Source organism: Talpa occidentalis, unplaced genomic scaffold (genome assembly GCF_014898055.3).
Source record: "Talpa occidentalis isolate TD23 unplaced genomic scaffold, MPIMG_talOcc4v2.1 talOcc4.12, whole genome shotgun sequence".
Taxonomy (NCBI): Eukaryota; Metazoa; Chordata; class Mammalia; order Eulipotyphla; family Talpidae; genus Talpa; species Talpa occidentalis.
The window spans coordinates 28,364,654-28,389,209 of NW_023601212.1; the positions used below are offsets into that span (position 1 = coordinate 28,364,654).

The following is a 24,556-nucleotide window of genomic DNA, read 5'->3' on the forward strand; positions in this document are numbered from 1 at the left end:
CAGTTTTAATTTCAGTTAATACATAGAACTACAATTGATTTTTGTATATTGATTATGTATCCTGCAACCTGGCTAAACTTACTTATGTGAGTCATTTTTTGACTTAACAATGATACAGTGATGAGGACAGTATGGTATTAACATAAACATGGGCAGAAAGGTCGATAGAACAGAATAGACTCTGGAAATGGACCCACTAATATGTTCAGCTGATTTCTGAACAAAGGTGCAAAAGCAATTCAGTAGAGAAAGGATATTCTGTAACAAATGGTAGTGGAACAATTGATAGCCACAAAAAAAAAAAAGAGAAAAGAATAAAAATTTTTGAAATCTTTGATGTATACCTTGCACCATATAAAAAATTAACTCAAAATGGGTTATAGTGCCTAATATAAAACCTAAAATTACTAGAAAGAAATACTGGACAAAATTCTTGTTGCCCTGGGTCAGGTAAAGCTTTTTAGACACAATACCAAAAACACAAACTATAAGAAAAAAACTTGACATATTGGGCGTCATCAACATGAATAACTTATGTTTTAAAAATATCCTGTTGGGCCTCTCTGGTGGCGCAAGGGGTTAAGATGCAACCTATGAAGCGGTCCACAGCCTCTGTAGCATGAGTTCTATCCCCCGGACGGCCAGGAAGCAACCCTCATGGTAGACCTCTCCTGACTTGCCCGCTGCTCCCCTCAGCAGTGTATTTCAGTCAGTCTGCCTGTTCTGTTCCCCACTCTGTCTCTGGTGAATCCTCTCACCCCCCACACCTCTGACCTGTACCCCAGCTCTTGTATGCATAAATAAATAAATCTTAAAAAAAATACACTGTTAAGAGGGCCTCCCTAGTGGCATAGGGATTAAGCCTCAGCACTATCACTGCAATGGCCTGAGTTTGATCCCCAGCCAACGAAATAACCCACATATGGTGCAGCAGACCTCTCCTGTTTCACCTGCTGCTCCCCTCAGCAGTGTATTTCAGTAAATCCACCCTCTCTGCTCCCCTCTCTGTCTCTGGTGAATCCTTACAGCCCCCGCACTTCTGGGCTACACCGCAGTTCATGGATTCACAAATAAATGTCTTAAAAAAATACACTGTTAAGAGAATGAAAATACAAGCCACAGAGTTGGGGGAAAAAACCTTTGCAAAACATCAATATATATCTTGTAAAGGACTTGTATCTATAATGTATACAAAGAACTCAGTAATTGGAAAATAACCTAAGCAATTAAAGAAACCAGGCAGAAAAATTAAAGATACTTCACCAAAGACGATAAATAGATACCAATTGAGCACATGAATATATGTTTAACATCATTAGTCACTAGGAAAAAGTAACTTAAAGTGACGATGAAATACCAAGGAACATCTATTAGAAAGTCTGCAATTAAAAAGACTGACCATAGTGCATGTTGGATATGGAAAACTGGAACCCCATACACTACTGATGGAAATGTGAGCCGGTACAATCACTTTGGAAAACAATTTGGCAGTTTCTTTCTTAAGTTAAACATACACCTGTTATACAAGCTTGCTAGGCATATCTCACTGCTTTTAGGTATTGACATGAGAAATGAAATCATATGCCAGTAAAAGGGCTTGTTGAGGAATGTTCATAGCAGCTTAACTGTAATAGCCCCACACTGGAAACAATTTAAATATTCATCAGTAGGTGAATAGGTAAACGACTTGTCTGTCCATACAGTGGGATACGATTCAACAGCAGAAAAGAATGCACTGTTACCATCATGGACAGACTGTGGGTGAACCTCAACACGTTGTGCTGAGTGAAAACCATACAAAAAAGAGTACAGGCATAGAATTCCATTGATATGAAACTGTAGTAGCAGCTAGCTAATCTTTTTTTTTTAAAAGATATATATATTTATTTATTTATACAAGCACTGGATACAGTCAGAAGCGCAGGAGGGTGAGAGAATTCACCAGAGCCAGAGCGGGGAGCAGAGCAGGCAGACAGACGAAGGACACTGCTGAGGGGAGCAGCGGGTGGCAGGAGAGGTCTGCTGCGCCATGTGGGTTATTTCCCTGGTTGGGGATCAAACTCAGGCCTTATAGGTGATAGTGCTGAAACTTAGCCCCTAAGCCCCCATGGAGGTCCCCATAGCTAATATTTACTGATAGGAAGTGGATGAATGGTTGCTTGGGTACAAGAGAAGTTATCAGGGAGAACAGGAGGGTAGGGTGGGGAGGACACTTTCAAAGGTCATGGACATGTTCACTATCTTGATCATGGTGATGGTTTCATGGGATTCATATAAACCCAAAGTTGTACTTTAAAAATATTATGTCAGTTGTGCCTCAGTGAAACTATTTTTAAAATTCCTTAGAAAGTTTACAGGAGCAAGTTTTCAAAAATTCCTACAACAGAGCCAAATGACAAAAAATATGAAATATGGGAAATGAAGAGAAGCTAGACTAATGTGTGTAGAGGATCTACTCTTTCTCCTTGGTGTTCTGAAATGTCGCCATGACACACTTATGTGTACTTTCTCATTTATTTTTCTCAGCCCTTTAAATTTTTTTTCACCCCCACCCCTAAGCCCTTTGGATTTAAAGATGTATATATGCCTTTCTTCAGTTCTTGAAAATATTTTTGTAGTATTTCTTTGATAACAGCCTTGGCCAGGTTCAGGAACTGGGCTTGAATATGACAGAAGGCAGAGGTGAGACAAGAGAGCATTGTTAGAAATTCCTGGATCCACAACTACATCCCAAACAGAGAGCCCCCTACCCCACCAGTCCTCCATAGGGTTGGGGAATTGATTTCTCCAGATTTGAGACACAGGTGCAGAGGAAAGTTGAGGTGAGGGGCAAAAGGAGAGGTATGAATTCTTTATTCGCACCTGTTCCTGATTGCTAGTGGCTGGGTTTAAATTGCTCCATCCAGGAAATTAGAAAATTATTCTCTGGAGCAATTAAATCATCCCATAGAAAAGATAGCCTAGCACTTGGGAGTTCCTGGCAAAGAAATCTGACTTACTGGTGAATCACAATGAAGCTACAGTGGCAAGCCCTGCACACAGCTTCCAAACAACCTTTAGGACCTCATTCCTAAGCAAACAACTAGGCATCCCTGGGCAATTGAGGAAAGCCTTCAACAAGAAAGAGAAAGTGAAAAACAGAGAAAAGATACCCAATGGAAATGTAAAGATGAGAAAATTTTGCAGTCAAACTTCAGAGAACAAGACAGAAATTTTTGAAAATTAAAGTTTTGATAGCAGAAATGACAGACTCAATAGAAAGGTTAAAAACAATGAGATCGATAGTAGCAGAGAAAGGATAAAGAGGACCAATACAGCAGGAGTTGCAGAAAAGTAGATCAGAGAAAATGAAAGAAGGACATAATTTTTAAAATAAAGCAAGAACGTTTTCCCAGTCCAAAAGATGGGTTTCCAAATTCAAAGGGTAGGTGGAGAACTCAGCGTAATGAAATTTGAAGACTTCAAAACATATTCTTAAGACTTTCAGAGAAAGTCATGAATGATTTTGTATTAATGTAATGATTGTATTAATATATTTCTCAAAAGCAAAATTAGAAGCATATAGACAGAAGTGCCTTCAAAATTCTAAGTGAGAATTATTGGAAATGTACAGTCCTATAACCAGCCAAACCATCAGTAACTGTGAGTGCAGAATTTAGGTATTTTGAGAAATGTGCAAAGTCTCAAAAATTTTAATGCTCAGGAAACAAAGGAAGTATGTGTTCCACAAAAAAATGTAGGTAAGCAAAGATTGATGAAGGCATGGAATCCAGGAAAAGGAGCTTTAACTGAAGAGAGAGAGGGAAAAAATTTCCAGAGAGATGGTGAGGGAACTTGCAGACAATAGCTATAGGAAATGACAGAGAGCTCTAGAAGGGAGACCCCAGGCAGAAAAAGAAATGGTAGGATATTTGACATTCTGTGGGAGAGGTTGAGAAGAGCATTACGGCTCTCTTAGATTGTATATGTTAAAAGAAACCCAAGCAAATAAATATTTGCAGCTGGCAAAGCAAATTAGTTGTACAGGAAAAGAAACATAATAGTGGACAATATTTTCAAAGATAAATAATGAATAAAGTATAGATATAATATTTTAAAAATGGTACCCTGTAACTCTTGGGAGACTAGGTGAGAAAAACGAAGGAAAGGGTGTTAAATCTACATGATCATAGTAGGAAGTCAGTTCGTTGTATTTTATTTTTAAAGATTTATTTTATTTATTTACGCAGACCAGAGCTGGGGTACAGGCCAGAGGTACAGAGGGTGAGAGGATTCACCAGAGACAGAGCGGGGAGCAGAACAGGCAGATGGACTGAAAACACTGCTGAGGGGAGCAGCAGGCTAGGCAGGAGAGGTCTGCTGTGCCATGTGGATTAATTTCCTGACTGGGGATGGAATTCATGCTGCAGAGTCTGCTGTTAGCTTGATAGCACTGAGACTTAACCCCTTGAGCCACCGGCAGGGCCCCCAGTTGGTTATATTTTAAATAGATGAAACAAGAGAGAGAGGTATTGGCATATTTAGGAACACAAATTTGAGAGCAAACCTCTTCTTTTTTTAGGATTTATTTTTATTTGTTTATGCATAGAACTGGGGAATAGGCCAGAGGTGTGTGTATGTTGGGGGGCAGGGGTGGTGGTGGGAGGATTCACCAGAGACAGAGTGGGGAGCAGAACAGGCAGATCTACTGAAACACTGCTGAAGGGAGCAGTGGGTGAGACGGGAGAGGTCTGCTGCCGGTGGGTTAGCTCCCTGGCTGGGGATTGAATTTAGGCGGCAGTGACTGGTGATAGCTTGATAGCACTGAGACTTTAACCCCTTGGAGAGCAAAATTCTTGAAAGCATCTTAAGTGGTTGCCTCTGGGGTGTGTTTTTATTCAGATATAATCAATATGTAGCCATTGTAAGTTTAAGGTGTGCAATGTATCGATTTGTTTCATTTATCAGTTGCAGTATGATTACCACTATAGCATTAGCTATGGCATGTGTTTCTCTGCAGAATTTGATTAAGGGACAGTACTGAACAGTAGTGATATCAGTATCCAAATGGGTTAGGGGTGGGGAGACTCTTTCATGGTAGTGAGGCCTCCCTGGTGGCACAAGGGGTTAAGTCTCAGCACTATGAAGCTATCTGCAGCCACTGCAGCACGAGTTTGATCCCAGGCCAGGGAGCTGACCCACTTGGTGCAGCAGACCTCTCCTGTCTCACCTGCTGCTCCCCCTCAGCAGTGTGTTTCAATAGATCCGCCTCTTCTGCTCCCCACTCTGTCTCTGCTGAATCCCTTCACCCTCGGTACCTCTGACCTGCATCCCAGTTCTTGTATGCGTAAATAAATAATCTTAAAAAATAAAAAGAATCTTTCATGGTAGTGAGTTAATAGGAACTGGGTAAATGTGACAAATCCAGAAATGTCAGTTCAGGTGCAACATTTCAAGTTATGAGGTGAACACCAGAAGAACCACATCTAGAAACTTGAAAGTGGCCACATCTGTGGGATTTGGGCTGGCACTCTTGCTTTTATTACAACACCCTTTGGAGTGGGTACCTGGTCATTAAACCTAAAAGGGCACAGCTTCTTCAGGCTTCAGGACAGATCAAGGCTATGCTACAGGGCATAGCCTAGTGCTGTCGCCTAGTGCTGCAGACACCCCGCCTGCCCCCGTCCATGTTCGTGCCTCTTCTTCCTGGGTGCTACTGGCAGGGAGGACTCTGGGGAAACTGTGGTCCTGTTGGTGAGGTTTGTTTGCTTTTCGTGTTCCTGTCTGTGCATGGGTGTGGAGTACAGTAAAGACCTGACCTTGTCACCTCACCTTGAGATTCCTGGATGGGGACATTGAAGTCCAAAAGAAGAGTGACTTTCCACTGAGGCATGGCAGTGCTGCCTGGGTTTACTGCCTTTTTTCCTTTTGGCCAGTTAAACATTGATGGAGGAAGGCCACTGGAGAGGGTGTGTGGTTTACTTCATGCCCACAGCTCCTGCCTTGGAGTGGGGACCTCCTCTACCGGGAATCCTCACAGAGCCTGTGGCTATGTTCGCTGGAGGAGGGGCTGCCTTTAGAAGTCTGCACAGAGGCCCCAGGCAGCCAATCCGTGGCCAGTCATGGCCCTGGGCTGGGCCTGTGCGTCCCACACCTGGGCATCCACCTCCTTGAGGGTGATTCATTCAAGTGGAGGGCCTCAGTGACGGATTTACACAGGCTGTTCATTTCGTTTTCATTTAAACTACTGATTCTTGGGTGACACATTGCTGGTGCTGCCCGGATGGCGGGATGCAAGGATGGGAAAGCTGCTCTTCGTTTCTCCTTGAGTGTGTGCTGGACCTTACAAAAAGTAAACGTTCTTCCCTTGATGGGCAGCCTGGGAATGCTGTGGAGGTGAGCAAATTGCTTAGCACACTGTGTTTCTCTGTTCAGAACATGAATGGCTGCGAGGAAGGCGTGGAGTTCTTGCCGGTCAACAACACCAAGAAGATGGAGAAGCGTGGCCCCCGGCGCTGGGTGGTGCTGCTGACCCTGTTCGTGGGCTTCCTGGTGCTTTCCCTCATGACCGGGCTGCTCGTGTGGCACTTCCACTGTGAGTAAAGTGGTGAGGCTTGGGGATGGCCAAGTGGGCTGGTTGCATCCCCTCTTTCAACGGACAGACTCAGGGGCCACCTTTTGTGGATGTGAGGAAGGGATGATGGCCGGTGCAGGTGGGGGTGATGAGAGCTGGTCACAGCTGCCCTGAGGCTCACCCCTGCTCTGGCTGTCTATGTCGCCCCCTCAGTGTTGCTGGGGCGGCTGTGGACGGGGGTGTGGGCTAACACTTAGAGGGCTGCCACTTCCTCTGAGCCCCCTCCTTCCCTCGTCTCTCACAGATCGGAATGTGCGGGTCCAGAAGGTCTTCAATGGCTACCTGAGGATCACAAATGAGAACTTTCTGGATGCCTATGAGAACTCAAACTCCATGGAGTTTGCAAACCTAGCGAGCAAAGTGAAAGAAGCGGTGAGTCCAGTTTCTGGGTGGGGAGCCCCGACTCAGCTGCTGAGCTGGCACTCCCACCCACACTGGGGTTAAAAGACCATTTCTGGACCTGGTTTCCAGGCATCTGGGAAGGAGCACTGCCCCAGGAGGGAGGGAACAGCGTGGGCGTGGGTGCCCGGAGGGTGGGCAGGGGGTCAGAGGGAGGGCAGGGGGTTGTGGCTGCCCTCCAGCCTGCTGTGAGCCTCTTCTCCTTCCTCAGCTGGTGCTGTTGTACAGCAGGAACCCGGCTCTGGGTCCCTACCACAGGCAGTCGGCCGTGACTGCTTTCAGGTGGGTGCTGGGGAGAGGCTGTTGCGAGGTCGCGGGGCTGGCTCAGTGTGGTGGGAGGTGGCATGTTGTCTGCTCCATGGCAAAGCTGCCAAGTGCTGGCTGGAGGGCCAGGGCACTGTCCTGGTTCTGTCCTCCTGCTCTTATCCGCCTAACTTCCGTCTCCAGGGCAAGCATGACGTAGCAGAGTTGCCCGGATGGGGTGTGTGGGTGTGGGCATGCTCTGCACAGGGCCTGCCACACCAGCCCCTCAGCAATGGGTGTTACTTTTCCGAGGTTGAGTCAGGGGGTGTTGAGGTGCTCAGGAAGGCTTCAGTGAGCCTCACATTGTCCTTGCTTGGTCCGCTTTTGAAATATTTCTGTAAAAAATGGCCTTTATCACAAAAGTATCTTTTATTTTACTTGTTGCATATGATTTTTGGGAATGCTGTGTGGCAGCTGGCATTCTTGTCCCCTCTCAGTAAACATTCTAGAAGTTGTTGCTCAGTGTCCAGCTAATGGGAGAGTTCCAGACCAACCTGAGTTTCTTTCTCACTCTTTTTTCCTTTTTTTTTTTAAAGATTTATTTATTTATGCATAGAAGAACTGGGGTATAGGCCAGAGGTGTGGGGGGTGAGAGGTTTCACCAGAGACAGAGTAGGAAGCAGAACAGGCAGACTGACTGAAATACACTGCTGAGGGGAGCAGCAGGCGAGATGGAAGAGGTCTGCTGCACCATGTGGGTTGCTCCCTGGCCAGCTGGGGAATCGAACTCATGCTGCAGAGGCTGCAGATAGTTTCACATGCTGTGCTTAACCCCTTGTGCCACCAGGGAGGCCCTTTTTTCTCACTATTAAGTGTCAGCTGGTCCCACATTGTCTGCCTGGATGTGAGACTGAAAGCAGAGGGCTAGGTAGGGGTAGAAGTTCCTGCTCAGAGGCCCAAGCGGAGTGAGCACAAAGGAGCATGTGGGGAGGCTCTTCCTGAGGAATGTCATTCAGTGACCCTTTCACAACCTGAGCTGCCCCATCTACACTCAGCAGTAGTGGGGGTGGGTGGTCGGGACAGGTTGGGTCTCAGGGCCCACCCATGTCTCAGGCGGCTTCTGTCCCCCAGCGAGGGCAGTGTCATCGCCTACTACTGGTCAGAATTCAGAATCCCGCAGTACCTGGTGGAGGAGGCTGACCGCGCCATGGCCCAGGAGCACGTGATCACACTGCCACCCCGCTCCCGTGCTATGAACAACTTCGAGGTGACCTCTGTGGTGGCCTTCCGTGAGTGCAGGGCACTGGGGGGGGGGTGGGCACTTGTCGGACCAGCCTTTGGTTGAATAGGGCCGGGCCCTGGACCATTGCAGGGCAGCCAACACTCCCTCACTGGTGTGGGCACAAGAAGACTGTGCCTGCAGCTGGCACTTCCCATTAGGGGCTGAGGATGCAGAAATAAGGAAATAGACCACGTCAGTAACGACTTTATTCTCCCTCTTATTTTTTAGCTGCTGACCCCAGAACAATAGAGACCACCCAGGATAGTAAGTATCACACCCTTATCCCTGAGGAGGAGGGGTGTGGCCAGGTGCCCATTGGGTCAATGGAGCCCTCCAAAGCCACGTGGTGGTATTGGCCAGCATGGCCCTGGCACTGCCCAACTGTCCCGCCTCCTTTGTCTCCCCCACAGACAGCTGCAGCTTTGCCCTCCACGCCCGAGGGAGTGAGCCCATTCGCTTCACCACGCCTGGCTTCCCCGACAGCCCCTACCCATCACACGCCCGCTGCCAGTGGACCCTGCGGGGAGATGCCAATTTCATGCTCAGCCTCACCTTCCGCAGCTTCGATGTCACACCCTGCAAAGGCAGCGGCAGTGACCGTGACCTGGTCATGGTGTATGACAGCCTGAGCCCTGTGGAACCCCGTGCTCTGGTGGAGTGAGTGTCCCTGGGGAGCAGTGCTGGGCTGCGGGAGCTGCCAGCTGCCCTGGTGACCTGGTCTCCAGAATGAATTATAGTATAGGCTGGAGAGACAGTGTCTGATGCTGGCCACTGGCCACAGCACACACTCCTCAGCAGCATCTCAGAGATGATTCCATCAGTCTTGGCAAAGGGGTGGCAGGATCACTGGTCCTGAGATGCCAGTGAGCAGGGAGCACTCCCTCCCTGTCAAGCAAAGGTCTTGCCTCTGTTGTGAATATAGGTTTTATAGTCAGGTGTGGTGAAGACAACAGATGAGGAAGATGACTGTTATTGAAAAAATAGTTCATTGCAGTTTCCAAGAGGGGGGCCATGCAGGGCCATAGGGGCACACCGGAGCAGGTCAGGAGGCAGAGCACGCTGGAGGGATAAGTAGGGAAGAGCTTTCATTGTGGTTTCTGTAGCAAAGGTGAGGCAGAGCAGGGTAAGTGGGCTGGGACTGTCTAGTTTGAGTAATTCTGGTGGACTTAGAAGTCCAGGATTATCTCTAGTCGTCTGGTCCCTGGCTCTAGCGTGATTGTGGCAGGGGCTAGTGGCTAAGTGTAAACAGATAAATACATGGTTCTGAAAGGAAGAAGTAGAAAATGAGCACACACAGAGTCACTGGTAATCTTACCATCTAGAAATAATCACTTAAATTTTTGATGTCTCGTCTCAGACTTTTTTTTTCTATGAATGTGTATGTTTGTGTTTATATTTGAAAGTAGGGTTATGTGGGACATTCATTTTGTCTGCTTTTAAAAAATGAAGTGTATTGTGATGACCTTTCCAAGTCAGTAGTCCCGTCTCTAATTGCCATTTTTTTTGAAGATTTATTTATGCATGCATACAAGAACTGGGGTATAGGCCAGAGGTGTGGGGGGTGAGAGGATTCACCAGAGACAAGGTGGGGAACAGAACAGGCAGATCTACTAAAATACACTGCTAAGGGGAGCAGCGGGCAGGACAGAAGAGGTCTGCTGTACTACATATGGGTTAGCTCCTTAGTGGGGGTTCGAACTCAGGCCATCGTGGAGACAGCACTGAGACTTAACCCTTACGCCACCAGAGGGGCCCCTCTAATTGCCATTTTTAATGGTGGTCTTCCTGCTAGAGACAGCATGTCACCATTCTCAGTTGGAGGGACTCCAGAGCCTGCATGCTGAGTTTGAATTGCAGTCACTTGCTAATTTTGGCGTCTTGGGCAAGTTAGAGCTCCTCTGGATGCCTCAGTTTCCTTATCTGTAAAATGGGGTGATAGTATCTGCTTCATTGATAGGTTTTGAATACCTGAGTTAGTACCTGTAAAAGTACTAGGAGCAGCACCTGGGATGGTCATAGTAAGTGTTAGTTGTTGCTGTTACTACTCTATTGCTGTTCTTTAGCCCTTTGTTCATTTGGCTTATTTTGTGAATCCTCTATTGTTAGGCATTCAGTGTTTCTGAACTTTCCGTTTTAAACAGACAGTCTTACAACTAAGTCCTTACTCAGGTTGCTGGTTGTGTGGGGAGGGTCTTTCTGAGCCGGGCTAGGGGGGGTTCACGGGCCCCTCTGCCTGGGTTCTGTCTGCTCTCCCTGACGCCTGTCCTCTCTGCCCTCACAGGCTGTGTGGCACCTACCCTCCCTCCTACAACCTGACCTTCCTCTCCTCTCAGAACGTCCTGCTCGTCACGCTGATAGCCAACACTGAGCGACAACACCCTGGCTTTGAGGCCGTGTTCTTCCAGCTGCCTCGCATGAGCAGTAAGGAGGGACAGGGGCAGAACTGAGAAGGGACAGGCCTTGGAGACTGGTCTGAGCCCCAGAGGTCGTGGGTCAAGCCTGTGACATTGTGCTGACCCTGAGCAGGGATAGAGGTTTAATGCTTAAATCAGAGAGCCTGTTGCCCACCCCCTGGGTCAGGGGCCATCTCTAAACAGTCAGCCTCCAGCACATGGACTTTCTGGGAGCTGTGGGAGTCTAGGTGCCCGGCACATAGCTGGAGAGAAGTGTGGGCTTTGTGTCAGGACCCCTGGGCTGCCTGTCTGGCCAAGCAACTGCTCATGCTTTCTCCCACCTTTCCTCTCAGGCTGTGGAGGCTACTTACAGGGAAACAATGGGACATTTACCAGCCCCTTCTACCCTGGCCACTACCCCCCCAACATCAACTGCACGTGGGAGATCCAGGTAGGAGATGGGAGGGAGGGGGGGAGGGGCAGAAGGAGAGAAGGAAAAGGAGAGACAGCAGGAGGGAGGGAGGGAAAGGGACTTCAGGCTGGAAGGGGAGGAAGGGCAGAAGAGGGAGGGTGAGCCCCTTTAGCAACCAAAGAGGTCCCACTTCTGAAGCCCCAGAGGGCAGGGTGGGTTCCGCAGGGCTGATCTGCCTTGGTAAGGAGACCCAGATTCAGTTCCTGGTCTTGGTCTGTGCAGACCGAGGCACCTTGGGCCCTTTTCACCTCTCACCGCCTGCCTGGCTCTTGGATAAAGTGAGTGTGATGATGTCTGTCCTTCAGGGGCGCTGTCCATCTGTCCCTCAGAGGCACTGTCCAGTCCCTCCAAGGCGCTGTCCATCTGTCCCTCAGAGGCACTGTCCAGTCCCTCCAAGGCGCTGTCCATCTGTCCTTCAGAGGCACTGTCCACAGGTGCTGTCCTTGTGTGAGGCACGTAGAAAGCATCTGCTAAATGGCAGCGAGACAAGAGCCCATTGGACAGATGAAACTGCCCCTCACACCATCATCCCTTTTTTCTTTGACGTCAGAACTTCCGTTAGTCATTAATTGTGTCTCACCGCTGAGCGTGATTGCCCGTACAAGGAGCCTGAGTCGCTCCTGCTGTGTGGTCTGTGGCACCCACCTGGATGGCAGAGGGCAAAGCTCAGCAGCCCTGGCCTGATCTGTGCGGCTGCCCCCAGCCCCAGCAGCCCCACCCACGGGACCTTGCTGGGTTTAGGAAAGAGGGAAAGAAGCAGCAGAGCCCGAACGCATCTCTCTCTGCAGGTGCCCAGCAACCGGAACGTGAAGGTTATCTTCAAACTCTTCTACTTGCTGGAGCCCAATGTCCCTCTGGGCACCTGCACCAAGGACTATGTGGAGGTCAACGGGGAGAAGTGAGCACTGGGGCAGTGGGGTGGGGGTGCCCAAGCCCCTTGAGGGATCCTCCTCCTACTTGTCGCCCCTCCTCCAGGTACTGTGGAGAGAGGCCCCAGTTTGTGGTTGCCAGCCAGAACAACAGGATCACCGTCCGCTTCCATTCGGATCAGTCCCACACCGACACGGGCTTCTTGGCTGACTATGTGTCTTACGACTCCAGCGACCGTGAGTGAGGCATCCGTAGAGGCAGGAGCCTGGCCACAGGGCCTGAGCCCGCTGCACACTCAGTTCTGTATCTTCTGGGCATTGTGCTTCCTGAATCTCAGGTTCCGTCTAGTAGCTTTTTGTTAAAGATTTATTTTATGTGTTTATGCATACAAGAACTGGGGTGTAGGCCAGAGGTGCAGGGTGGTGAGAGGATTCACCAGAGACAAAGTAGAGAGCACAACAGGCAGGTCGACTGATACACACTGCTGAGGGGAGCAGCAGGCGAGATAGGAGGGGTCTGCTGTGCCATGTGGGTTAGCTCCCTGGCCGGGGATCAAACTCATGCTGCAGTGGCTGGTGATAGCTTGATAACGCTGAGACTTTAACCCCTGCACCGCTAGGGAGACCCTCCCTCTAGTAGCTTTTGAGGGAAAAAACTCTTCCCTGAATGCATTTATGATAAATGCCAAGGTGTACCTGGCACATGCCATGGCCTGGAGTCCTGTGTCAGGTGCTAGAGCCTGAGAGCCCCTGAGTTACTTTGTCCCTGTGAATGTGAGAATCTCTGGTTGTCTTTGTGGCATTTTTGCATAAGTGGCATCCTTTTGAGACATCCTAGGAAATCCTGGGGCAGGAATCATCACACTAAATACTCCGAGCTTGGAGAATTCTGTCATCTTCACTAAGAGATTCAGCGCTTCCTACTGCCTTTAATTTCATTGTCTTCTGTGCCACCAACCTGTTCTTCCACACACACTTGATTTTTTGTCGAATAACCTTTTGGAAGACATTTTGATGACATGTAAGATTCCAAATATAAGTTAAAATTCAGCTGCCGGCCCCAGGGCCTCCCTGGTGGCACAAGGAGTTAAGACACAACCTATGAATCTCTCTGCAGCCACTGCAGCATGAGTTTGATCCCCGGCCAGGGAGCTACCCACATGATGCCCACTGCTCCCCTAAGCAGTGTATTTCATTCAATCTGCCTATCCTGTTCCCCACTCTGTCTCTGGTGAATCCTTTCACATCCCCCTCCTCTGGCTTATACCCCATAAATAAATAAATCTTTAAAAAAAAAATTCAGCTGCCCAGCTTACCACCTAAAGTGAAATTGGATCAATAAACACCTTTTGCTAAATGACTAAACAACCTGTGTAGGGAAAGCCACAGAGGCCTCCTCTCAACTTTGTCGTCTGCCTGATGATGTCAATGGTCAGACACATCAATTTCAGAAACACTGAGATGTGGAAAGTACTTACAATGAAGGCATCTGTTGTGATGCTGTGTGGCATGTGGACTGACACATACATCATGAGCCTGCAGGCCAATGTCACTTGTGTTGTGGCCGGGGCCTGGCCCTCGGGACGTGGCTGGCCCAGGGTGCCGGCGGGCAGTAGAACTGCCTGCACGCCCAGCCGGCCTCACTCCATTTTGCCCAGTGTTTCCCGGGGCTTGGTCATTGAGGTTTGGGAGGTACCCACCCTATGCAGTCCAGACTGAGGCTCCATGGCCTGCACTCCCCAGCCAGTGGTAGGAAGGCCCTGGTCACAGTTTGGGGGCATGGAAGTCCCAGGCCCTGGAGGACACCTGCAGCCCTGGTATTCTGTGGAGGGTGGGAACGAGAAGTTCTCTCTTGGGTCCTCAGCATGATGAAGGGAGGGGTGGCTGGGCTGGCAGCCTGGACATTATCCTGTGTCTCCTCTGCAGCATGCCCAGGGAAGTTCATGTGTAAAACGGGGCGATGCATCCGGAACGAGCTGCGCTGCGATGGCTGGGCCGACTGCACGGACTACACCGATGAGCTCAACTGCCGTGAGTGGGGCTGCGGGCCCTGTGTCCCTCTGTCCTGGCTGTGACCCGGCTCCTGCCAACTGTCCCCATGGCCGGCACGCTGTTCCCAACTCCTCCTTCCCTCCCTCCACCATTTAGAAGCCTTGACTATGGAGTGTGTCTGTAGGGTCTGGGGTGACTTCCATAGCAGGGGCGCCCCAGACCCAACCCCCAGGTGGGAAAGTGATCCTGGGCAGCGGCATGATGTGAGAGGCTGGAGGGAGCCTGGATCCCAGCTGTCCCCTGGCCACTGACAGCTGTCCCTTGCCCTCCTCCAGAATGCAATGCCACATACCAGTTCACGTGCAAGAACAAGTTCTGCAAGCCCCTTTTCTGGGTCTGTGACAACGTGAACGACTGTGGGGACAACAGCGACGAGCAGGACTGTAGTGAGTCCCACTGGGAGGGGCTGTCCCGGCTTCCTGCCCCTGACTCCCATGGGAACTTCCAGCCACTGCCAAGTGCTTTGTGCTTCCCCAGATTGTCCAGCTCAGACCTTCAAGTGCACCAATGGGAAGTGCCTCCCGCGAAACCAGCAGTGTGACGGGAAGGACAACTGTGGAGACGGGTCAGATGAAGCCAAGTGTGACAGCGGTGAGGCCTGGCCCAGCACACCCTCCTCCAGGGGCTTTTCTCCCAGTGGGGGTTGCACCTGGAGGAAGCAGCCATGGGCAAACACACAGGCCACATATCTGAGGATAGTGAACACAAGCCACTTACTTACTCGTTAGGCGTGATGAGAAACGGTTAGCAGGGCAGAATCTTCTGGAAGGTGGATAACCTTAAGCAGGACTCGGAGAAACAGTGGGCATGGGTGTGGATAGGTGGGGCAGGCCTGGGGAAGGGGCATAAGGTGGGTGGATTGTGGGTCTTCTGATTGTTGAGGAATTGATTCCCTTCCCCTGCGTTCTCCTTGAGCAGTGAGCGTCGTCACCTGCACCAAACACACCTATCGCTGCCACAACGGACTCTGTGTGAGCAAGGGCAACCCTGAGTGCGATGGGAAGAAGGACTGTAGTGACGGCTCAGATGAAAAGGACTGTGGTGAGGAGGGACGCCCTGGATGGTGGTGCAGGTTGTTTACTGTGCAAGGTGCATTCAGAGGTGGAGATTATGCCAGTGCCTCCCTCACCCAGCTCTGCCTGGTGAGACCATGTGTGTACCTGGAGAAGGGACGACTGCCAGCTGGCACAAAGGCACTGCCCCATGGGCTAGCTCTGGTCTTAGAGGCAAGGCCCAGGCAGCCAGCGTGTCAGTGCCTCTGTGGCAGGACTGGGGTCCCTACTGCAGTGCTGGGCTGGCCCCTGTTCTGCTCACCCAACCACAAGTGAGTGGCAGCCCTGGCTTGCCCATTCTGCCTGGAGGAGAAAGCAGCTTACCAAGTTCCTCTGCAGGGCTCCCCACAGCCCCATACTTTAGTTTGCAGCCTTTTGTGTATTTCAGAAGAGCTGGGTGCAGGTTAAATTTGCTCATTGCTTCAGCTGTCCCGTGACTTCATGTCACCCATCTGCTCTTCCTTCTGAGAGCTGTGTCTTTCCACCTTCCACAAGGACATCTAGGCAAACGATGCCCAAATTAAATCTAAGCAAACCAGCAGGTGTCTGGAGGCCTCTAAATATATTTGTGCAGGGTGAGGGGAGGTGGGAGTGTGAGGGTTTTGAATATGAGAGTAGGGGAGAGGAGCCAGGTGGATGTGCATGCATCTCTGTGTTGCAAAGCTACTTGTAGGGGGTCCCTCATGTCATGACTGCTTAGCAGTGCCAATGCCACTTGGGCTCTTGCCTGGGGTTCGTGCCCCACCATATCTCACCATTCTTTGGGTTTCTGCCCCTCCCCCTAGATTGTGGGCTGCGGTCGTTCAGCAGGCAGTCTCGGGTCGTTGGAGGCGAGAATGCAGACGAAGGCGAGTGGCCCTGGCAGGTGAGCCTCCATGCCAAGGGCCATGGCCACGTGTGTGGGGCTTCACTCATCTCGCCCAGCTGGATGGTGTCTGCAGCTCACTGCTACAAGGACGAGAGAGGATTCAGGTAGGCCTCTGGGCAGGAAATGGGGGCTTCCTCATAGGCCTTGCATGGGGCCCTGGTGTTTCCCAGGGTAGAGTAGCCCCCTGTGTCTGTGAGTCCTGTCAGGGTGAGACAGCAGCAGAACTGGTGGGTTGGCACACGCCCTCGTAGAGGGCTTAGTAACGTAATGATACGTAATAATGGAGCTTTTCATCATCATAATAAGATGCTCCCTCTCCATCTAGCACTATCTAAGTGCTTTCTTAACTGGTTAGGCAGGTCTGATTGTGTCCCCATTTTACAGAAACGGGCTCAGAGAGGTAAAGAAGTCAGTTGCTCAAGGTTGCACAGCTTTGAAGTGGCAGGCTTTTTTTTTTGCATAGAAGAACTGTGGTGTAGACCAGAGTTGCAGGATAGTGAACGCAAGCCACAATTCTGGAGAATTCACCAGAGACAGAGTGGGGAGTAGAACAGGCGGATCTACTGAAATACACTGCTGAGGGGAGTACATGGCTGTTTAAACACCAGTTCTTGCCTCCCAATTTTTCTCTTCTACTCACGCTGTGACTGCCTCAGCCTACTTGGCTATAGCACCTTCTATCTGTTTTCTTTGCTTCCTTCTCAACTCTCTCATGTGCATACTACTGTTCCAGAGGGGGCCTTCTGAAGAATGCCTGCCATGGGCCTCCCCTGGTGGTGCAGCGGTTGAGCGCTGGGTTGCGAGCTGCCCACAGACTCTGCAGCACCTGTTTGATTCCCGGCCGCTGGCGAGGGTCCCACGTGGCGCGCAGACCTCTCCTGCCGCCCGCTGCTCCCCTCAGCAGTGTACTTCGGTCCTTCTGCCTGTTCTGCTCCCCGCTCTGGCTCTGGTGAATTCTCTCACCCTCCCGCGCTTCTGACTGTGCCCAGTGCTTGTATAAATAAATAAATAAATCTTTTAAAAAAAAAAAGTTCTTTAAAAAAAAAAAAAGTGCCTGCCATGCTCGCAGGAGAAAGCAGAAATACCACAGGGTGATGAACAGGGCCATATTGTCTGGCCCCTGCCCATCTCTCCAATCTCAGTTACCACACCCGCCATGCATTTCAATTGGGGGCTTCAGAAACAGGCCCTTTGCTCTCTTTGAATGTGCTGTTTCCTCGCCCACCTGCAGATGTTGACTGGCCTCATCCTCAAGGCCTGGTTCATGACCTGCTTCCTCCTGACTCACTGCCTCACATCCCATGCACTACCATGGCATTGCCCCAGTCCTCTGTGCTGTTCACACACTCTCCACAAGTACACTGTGAACTTGAAGACTGGGTCTAGTGCAATTCCTGGAACATCATAGAGGCCCGATAATTATTGGTTAAATGACTAGATGGACGGATGAATGTGGTCAGGCATGAGGGTGACTGAGGAGAAACAGTGAGGCAAGATGGATCGCAGGTGATCACACTGGGGCAGGTGAACCATTTTAGGTCTTGTGAACCATTTTAGGCTGTTGAATAAAATAAAAAGGATGTCATAAAAGCAGTGTTAGGGACGTTCTTATCTGGCAACAATAGATTAAGTGTGAAGAGGGACCATAAAATAAAGCAGGTCTTTATGCTTTTCTTGATCACACAAATTCTCCATTTTAAGGATAGATTTTTCCCATTGTTCTCTTTTGAAAAATGTCAAACCTAAGATGCAAGTACAAATGAAAGAAGACCATTTTATTTTTGGTAGCCACTGTTGCAGGTTTGATCCCTGGCCAGGGAGCTACCCACTTGGTGCAGCAGACCTCTCCTGTATAGCCCACTGATTCCCTCAGCAGTGTATTTCAGTAGATCTGCCTGTTCTGCTCCCCACTCTGTCTCTGGTGAATCCTCTCACCCCCTGCACCTCTGGCCTGCACCCCAACTCTTGTATGCATAAATAAATAAATCTTAAAAATACAAGAAAATTTTAAAAAATAAAGGAGGCCATTTTTTTGGTCTGTGAAATTGTGAGATTTCCCTGCTCCCTCGGGACTGTACCCCAGTTGCTCAGAGTTCCCCCCCACTCCAAATTGGCGCCTCCCCCCACACTGGATCTGCTCCCATCAAAATCAACATCTTTTCCTTGTTTGTTCAGGTATCCACTATAACTGATAAAGTGTCCAAATTGCTGAACCACTACTGCTACCAATAGTGAGCCCAGTAGATAACGTTCAACTTATTTTTTTAATTCATTCTGTCCTTAGAATATGTACTACCATGTTATGAAATTCTTTGGATTGATTTCCATTCTTCTGTGAAAGATCAGATTAATTATTAATTATATATATGGTAATCACTTAAAATATATTAAGAGGCAAACAAAGAGGTCTAGGGGGGTGGTGTGGGGAGGAGGCTGCAGTTTCCAGCTGAGGGTCAAGGCCAAGCTGGCACAACTGCTCCTCCCTGGGTTCAGCAGCCCAGGTGGCGCTCATGGCACCTCCCCCGTCCCCTCCCCAGCTACTCTGACCCCAAAATGTGGAAGGCCTACCTGGGCCTGCATGACCAGAGAAAGCGCAGTGCCCCAGGGGTGCAGGAGCTCGGACTCAAGCGCATCATCAGTCATCCCTCCTTCAACGACTTCACTTTTGACTACGACATCGCGCTGCTGGAGCTGGAGAAGCCGGTGGAGTACAGCAGCACCATCCGCCCCATCTGCCTACCGGACACCTCACATTCCTTCCCCACGGGCAAGGCCATCTGGGTGACCGGCTGGGGCCACACAGAAGAGGGAGGTGAGTGGCCGGTGGGGCTGTCTAGGAGTGACTTGGAGCCAGGTGGGGAGAGTGGGGGGTTTGGAGACCAGGCTGTGCCACGGGAATGACCTTAGCAAGTGACTTAAACTCCCCAGGCCCATTTCTCCACCTGTGAACATACAAACCTTCCCAAATGGCGCTTGTGAATGCAAATGGACTTAGAAGGCCCTTTGTCAGGTCCCGGAGGGAGCCCAGCTTCTGCAGTCCCTCTAGAAGCCTCTATAAAGCTGGTACTTGGTAAATGTCACACTGAACGAATCAGAATATTGGTACAGTGTCTCACTGGAGACGTGCAGACTAGAGTGAGGAAAGCAACCTGCTCTTAGGGCCTCACCTCTAACAGGCCCGCGAGCCTCTCAGTGCACCTTCTGTGGCCTCTCCCCGTACCTCCCCTGGGTCATCAAGGTGTGTTGAACGGTGCCTCTGGGCTCTCCCCGTGGGGCCCCTAGCCGGGGCGTTCCCGAGGCGCCGGCCCAGCCTGCCCGCTTCTCGCAGGCTCCGCGGCCATGATCCTGCAGAAGGGCGAGATCCGGGTCATCAACCAGACCACCTGCGAGAAGCTGCTGCCGCAGCAGATCACCCCGCGCATGATGTGCGTGGGCTACCTCAGCGGGGGCGTGGACGCCTGCCAGGTGCGTTTGGGGGGCGAAGGGAGCTGGGGGGTCAAGGGGATGCATGCAGGGGCTGGGGAGCCTGAGTGGGGTGCTCACACGAGGCTGTCTCCCCTCAGGGCGATTCCGGGGGTCCCTTGTCCAGTGTGGAGGCGGATGGCCGGATCTTCCAGGCGGGTGTGGTGAGCTGGGGTGACGGCTGCGCGCAGAGGGACAAGCCAGGCGTGTACACCAGGCTGCCAGTGTTTCGGGAATGGATTAAAGAGCAGACGGGGGTGTAGATGCAGGGGCTTCCCACCTTCTGCGCCAACAGCACGTACACCCGAGGACTGAGGACAGGCTCGCTAACTGCACCCCGCTCGGGGCCCCCTGAACCCAGACTGTGAACTGAGTCCTCAGGGCCCTGAAAATGGCGAATTGGCCTGGAGAGCCCCTCACCTCCCGCATCTGCACAGCGCTGATGGGCGCTTGAGAGGGGAGGCCGCCAGATGTGCCTGGGAGGACCGAGGTCTGAAGACACAGCCCAAGCTGGGCGAAGCCTCTTTCTCCAAGATCTGCCTCTGCCTCGGATATGAGGGCAGCAGCACTGTTGCCTCTGGGACCCTCAGATGGGGATTCTGTGGACTCCTCGAGTCAGGCTCCTCTGCAACCCAGGCCAGAAGGACTCTAGAAGACTGCTGAGTCTCAGATTGGAATTGTTTGACCAGATTGGGGGGGGGGGGTTGGGGGGACGGGGCGTGTGTATTTGTGTGTGAGTAAAACACTTCTTTTTCTTATTGGAGTTGATGGGCTCTCCTTCCTCTTCACCCCAGCTGCAAGAACTGGGTTTAAATCTCCCTCAGCACAGACCCTGATGTCAGGCTAAGAGGGGGGTCCACAGTGCCCCAGGCCGGGTGCCCTGATAGGAGGGGTGCTTGGGGCCGAGAGCTGGGGTCTTGGGGAGAGGCATGTGGTGGGCAGTGGGTGCTGCAGCCTGGGTTTACCCAAGCAGGGGGTTGGGTTGGGGCTTTATTCCAAGAAGAAAGGAGGAAGTGGAGTGGGCAGCTGGTCATGTGATTGCTGTGGGGGGAGAGGCTGATATGAGGGTGTGAATTAAACTTTTGAAGGAAGGAAGTAGCATGGGTTAAGGTTCTCATGTCAGTGATGCTAACTAGTCTCTTGGAGAGGGCTTAGGGAGTTCTTGAAGGGACTTTCAAGGGCTTTCTGTGCTCCAGGGCACTCTCAGTGGGGGCCTGGGGAAAGGAGCAGACCTGGGAAGAGAAATCAGATGGTCAATGTCGTGAGGAAATATGGGCTTGTCTTTGCTTGTCGCTGAATCCTCCAGAAATTCCCCCCATCCACAAACAACTGTTAGAAGATGCTAATACATATTTGTTGAATGAATGGTCTTTGCACTCTATGAGTTTTGGAAATAAAAGAGAGGAAAGAAATACAGTTGGGGGCCTCCCTGGTGGCGCAGCAGTTGAGCGCTGGGTTGCAGAGCTGCCCGCAGCCTCTGTGGCGCCGGTTCGATCCCGGCTGCTCCCTGGCTGCTCCCTGGCCACCAGAGGAGGGTCCCACGTGGTGCGCAGACCTCTCCTGCCGCCTGCTGCTCCCCTCAGCAGTGTACTTCAGTCCTTCTGCCTGTTCTGCTCCCCGCTCTGGCTCTGGTGAATTCTCTCACCCTCCCGCCCTTCTGACTGTACCCGGTGCTTGTATAAATAAATAAATAAACAAATAAATAAATAAATCTTAAAAAAAAAAGCAGATTTAAAAAAAAAAGAAATATAGTTGGGTTAAAGTAATCTGGGAAGGCTTCTTGAAGGAGGTGATTGCCTCTTTCATCTTAATCTGAGTGTTTTACCTTTGAGGGAGGGAGAAGTTTCATCTCATACCTCTACAAACATCCACAATGGATTTGCCTCCCAAGGAAGGGGAAGAATGTGCACTCTTACCAAGGCCTGGGAAGTGGACAGATGAAGATGCTTCCAGAAGACTCCTGTGCAGACTGTGCCATCTTATGAAAATTGGACATATAGGGGTGCTTCCCATGACCCATATGGGGTCCGGTTTGTAGGTACAAATCCCCACAGGCTGCCAGGCCTCTGCCTACCTGTAGAAGTGGTTGTCTGCAGAGTGGGGTTTCTGGGAAGCTGGCTTGCTTGTGCCTACCCACAGCACTCTAGTTCTGCTACCATGGCCTGACATGAAGCCACCTTCCAGGTCAGAAAGCAGGCAGGCTTGTTAGCCTTCGCTGTGATCATGTGTTTGCCCCTCAATGGCAGTGTCTGCTCACCCCATTCTGATTTACTGTGGTTTCTTGGCCCAGTGTTTTTCTCCCGAGGAACAAGTTGGAAATGTAGACGGTTTGTCCAGTAGGCTCACCCCACCCTCTCCAGGAGTCTCAGTGGCAGGCCTGGTGTGGGCACTGGGCATGTTTTGGTTGACTGTGTTCCTGGGGTGTGGCCTGCAGGGCTGGGAGCATTAGCTCCACCTGGACTCCAGATTCTCCCAGCTCACGCAGACCTCCTGCATCAGAAGCTGGGCGGGCCTGGCCGTGTGTGCTGAGGCAAGTCTTCCAGGTGATTGTAATGTTCCTAAAGTTCGAGGACATGGTTTCAGCACCCATATCACTCACATGGAGCTGTGGTTTGCAGCCTGTGCTGCAGTCCTGGCAGGGCCCTGGCAGCCTCAAACATTTGACACCTGGAAACTCAACAGACTGTCAGTGCCTGTAAAAAGATGGTGGAGCTAAATCCAGAGTTACTTCTGACCAGAGATAGGAGTAGGTCAAGAACCTTTAGTTAGCCCTCATCACTGCTATCCCTGATGAAGACAGAAGTCACTGGTATAAGCAGTCTGAGTTGACAGTAGAAGTGACAGCTGGTCTGGGTTCCTTCTTCCTGCCCAGGACAGCAGTGCCAGCTGCAATGGTGGCCCCGGCACACAGCCACTGCCTGGGCTGGGTATGTGCAGTGGGCCAGAGGCCTGTTTGGGCCGGCTCCTGCCCTGCTTTTCCTTCACACAGGAAGGTTGGGAGAAGCACTTATGACAAAAACTATCTTGAATATATTTGCATGTTTAACTCAATAACTAGCTCCAAGTGTATGACAGAAAATTCAATTAAGTCAGTGCAGCCTGCTGCTGTGGGCAGCTCACAGCGAGGGTTGGGGTGAATGCTGCATCCCCATACCGGTGCTGAGTAGGAGGCCCTGAGAGGTGGAATAGGCTCCTTCCCCCCATCTACAGCTACTAACTGCCCCCCCCACCCAGCAAACTTGGTGAATGGAGGAACCTAGAACCTGCTGCTCCATCTCTAGGTGTGGGTCCTCATTGCTGCTCAGCTGTACTGGGATCTCCAGAGAGGAGGAAGTGGTAGTGGCCAGGCTGAACGGCTGGGCATCCTGTTCACACCAGTGCCATACCCCATGCCCAGTGTGGGGTTTTTTCCTAATTGACCAGCCTTTTTTACATGCTAGCATCTCCAAACCATCTCTCTGGTTCCCCCCGCCCCCCAGCTAACTTTGATAATCGTTTTAATGACAATCAAAAACATTTAGCTTAGTGAATGGTTTGATCTTGTATATAGCATGGATAGGGAGACCCATGCACCTAGATTCTGCAGGAGTAAATTTTGGACTAGTCAGGACAGTACAGACCAGGTGAGGGTCCAGCTTGGAGGTCCAGAGAGCCACAGAAGGGGAAGGGCTGCAGAGGACATTAGCCACTAGGGGGCCTCATAGGGTTTTTAGCTGTGGGTGGGGAGGCAGGGTGAGGGCCCTGCACACTCCTGGAGAGAGCCCCACTGGGGCCTGCTGGCCTGGAGGGGTCTTGGGAGGAGGAGGGGGAAGTGTTCTGAGTGCCTGCATGCCTGATTTCAATTAAATCTCAACATCCCTGCGGTTGTTCCCATTTCACAGTTAGAACACCAAGATACCTACCAAGACTAATTGCCAAGGCCTGGCGTTTAGGAAAGCCTTGATCCATGATTTGAGTGCTGAAGTCTGATGAGACTCCAGAGCCGGGACTCTTGGCAAGACCCCCACCCGTGCTAGATGTTACTCTTAGTCTATCACTTCATAAAGGAAGTTAGCACTACAGTGAAGCTAGGCTCAGGGCAGCAGACCCGTGAACCCGCACCTTGGGACTGTTCCCTGACCTGTGAGAATCCTCTTGGGAATTCTGATAGACCAGACATGAGACCGGTTTTCCGGCTGGGGCTGGGCCGGAGGCCGCAATGCACAGGTGCTCCCTCTGCTTTAGCCAGGGCGCTGCCTCAATTTGTGCTTCAATTTGCCCAATGAGGACGCTGGGGGTCTGGGGGAGGGAGAAGGAGAAGGATGTTGGAAGGAGGTGGAGATCACTGCTGGCTCAGGTCAGGTCCCTGGTCCCTGGGCTGGGATTCCAGGTGACAACCAGGGAGGAGCTTGCAGGGTAAGTGAAAAGGTATCAGGCTTTTCTGCCCTCCCGCCATCAGGATAGATGATGGATCCTTGTGGTCCTGAATGCATGCCTGATGGCGGGCCCCTGGAGTAGGGTGTGGGCATGCGTAAATGGGTACATCTGGGCTCATACTGCACTTATAAGGGCGGCATCATGGAGACACCAGCAGAGAACAGAGGTGCCCGAGAAAACAGAATGAATGGGTGAGCAGAGGCCACCAGAGAATGCCAGAGAGCCCAGGAAGAGTGAAGACTTGGCACCCCTTGCCAGCCATGTACTTGGTAAATCCCAATAAAAGCCTGCACAAGCCACTGAGGCTCCAGGACTCTCTCCTCCTTTACCCCGTCTGCTCGGTCACAGAGATCCTGCTCTGTGCCATTCCTGCAGTTACAGAGCTTCGACAGCCACCAAATAGTGCTGAGGATGCTGACCCCAAAGGCCAAAGCA

General features: G+C 50.9%; 1 protein-coding gene across 1 annotated transcript in view; it reads left to right on the top strand.

Moving 5' to 3' along the window:
• Positions 1-20,395, top strand: part of ST14 (ST14 transmembrane serine protease matriptase) — a 36,994-nt gene extending 16,599 nt beyond the window's left edge. Inside the window, exons 2-19 of the mRNA XM_037504346.2 lie at positions 6,415-6,574; positions 6,858-6,985; positions 7,224-7,294; positions 8,387-8,544; positions 8,766-8,801; positions 8,948-9,194; positions 10,819-10,958; positions 11,284-11,381; positions 12,191-12,300; positions 12,378-12,508; positions 14,198-14,302; positions 14,599-14,709; positions 14,801-14,914; positions 15,242-15,364; positions 16,161-16,347; positions 18,781-19,055; positions 19,572-19,708; positions 19,807-20,395. Of these exons, the coding sequence (XP_037360243.1) occupies positions 6,415-6,574; positions 6,858-6,985; positions 7,224-7,294; positions 8,387-8,544; positions 8,766-8,801; positions 8,948-9,194; positions 10,819-10,958; positions 11,284-11,381; positions 12,191-12,300; positions 12,378-12,508; positions 14,198-14,302; positions 14,599-14,709; positions 14,801-14,914; positions 15,242-15,364; positions 16,161-16,347; positions 18,781-19,055; positions 19,572-19,708; positions 19,807-19,968 (2,493 nt within the window). The 3' untranslated portion in view covers positions 19,969-20,395. The remainder of the gene's footprint in view (positions 1-6,414; positions 6,575-6,857; positions 6,986-7,223; positions 7,295-8,386; positions 8,545-8,765; positions 8,802-8,947; positions 9,195-10,818; positions 10,959-11,283; positions 11,382-12,190; positions 12,301-12,377; positions 12,509-14,197; positions 14,303-14,598; positions 14,710-14,800; positions 14,915-15,241; positions 15,365-16,160; positions 16,348-18,780; positions 19,056-19,571; positions 19,709-19,806) is intronic.
• Positions 20,396-24,556: the final 4,161 nt, after the last annotated feature.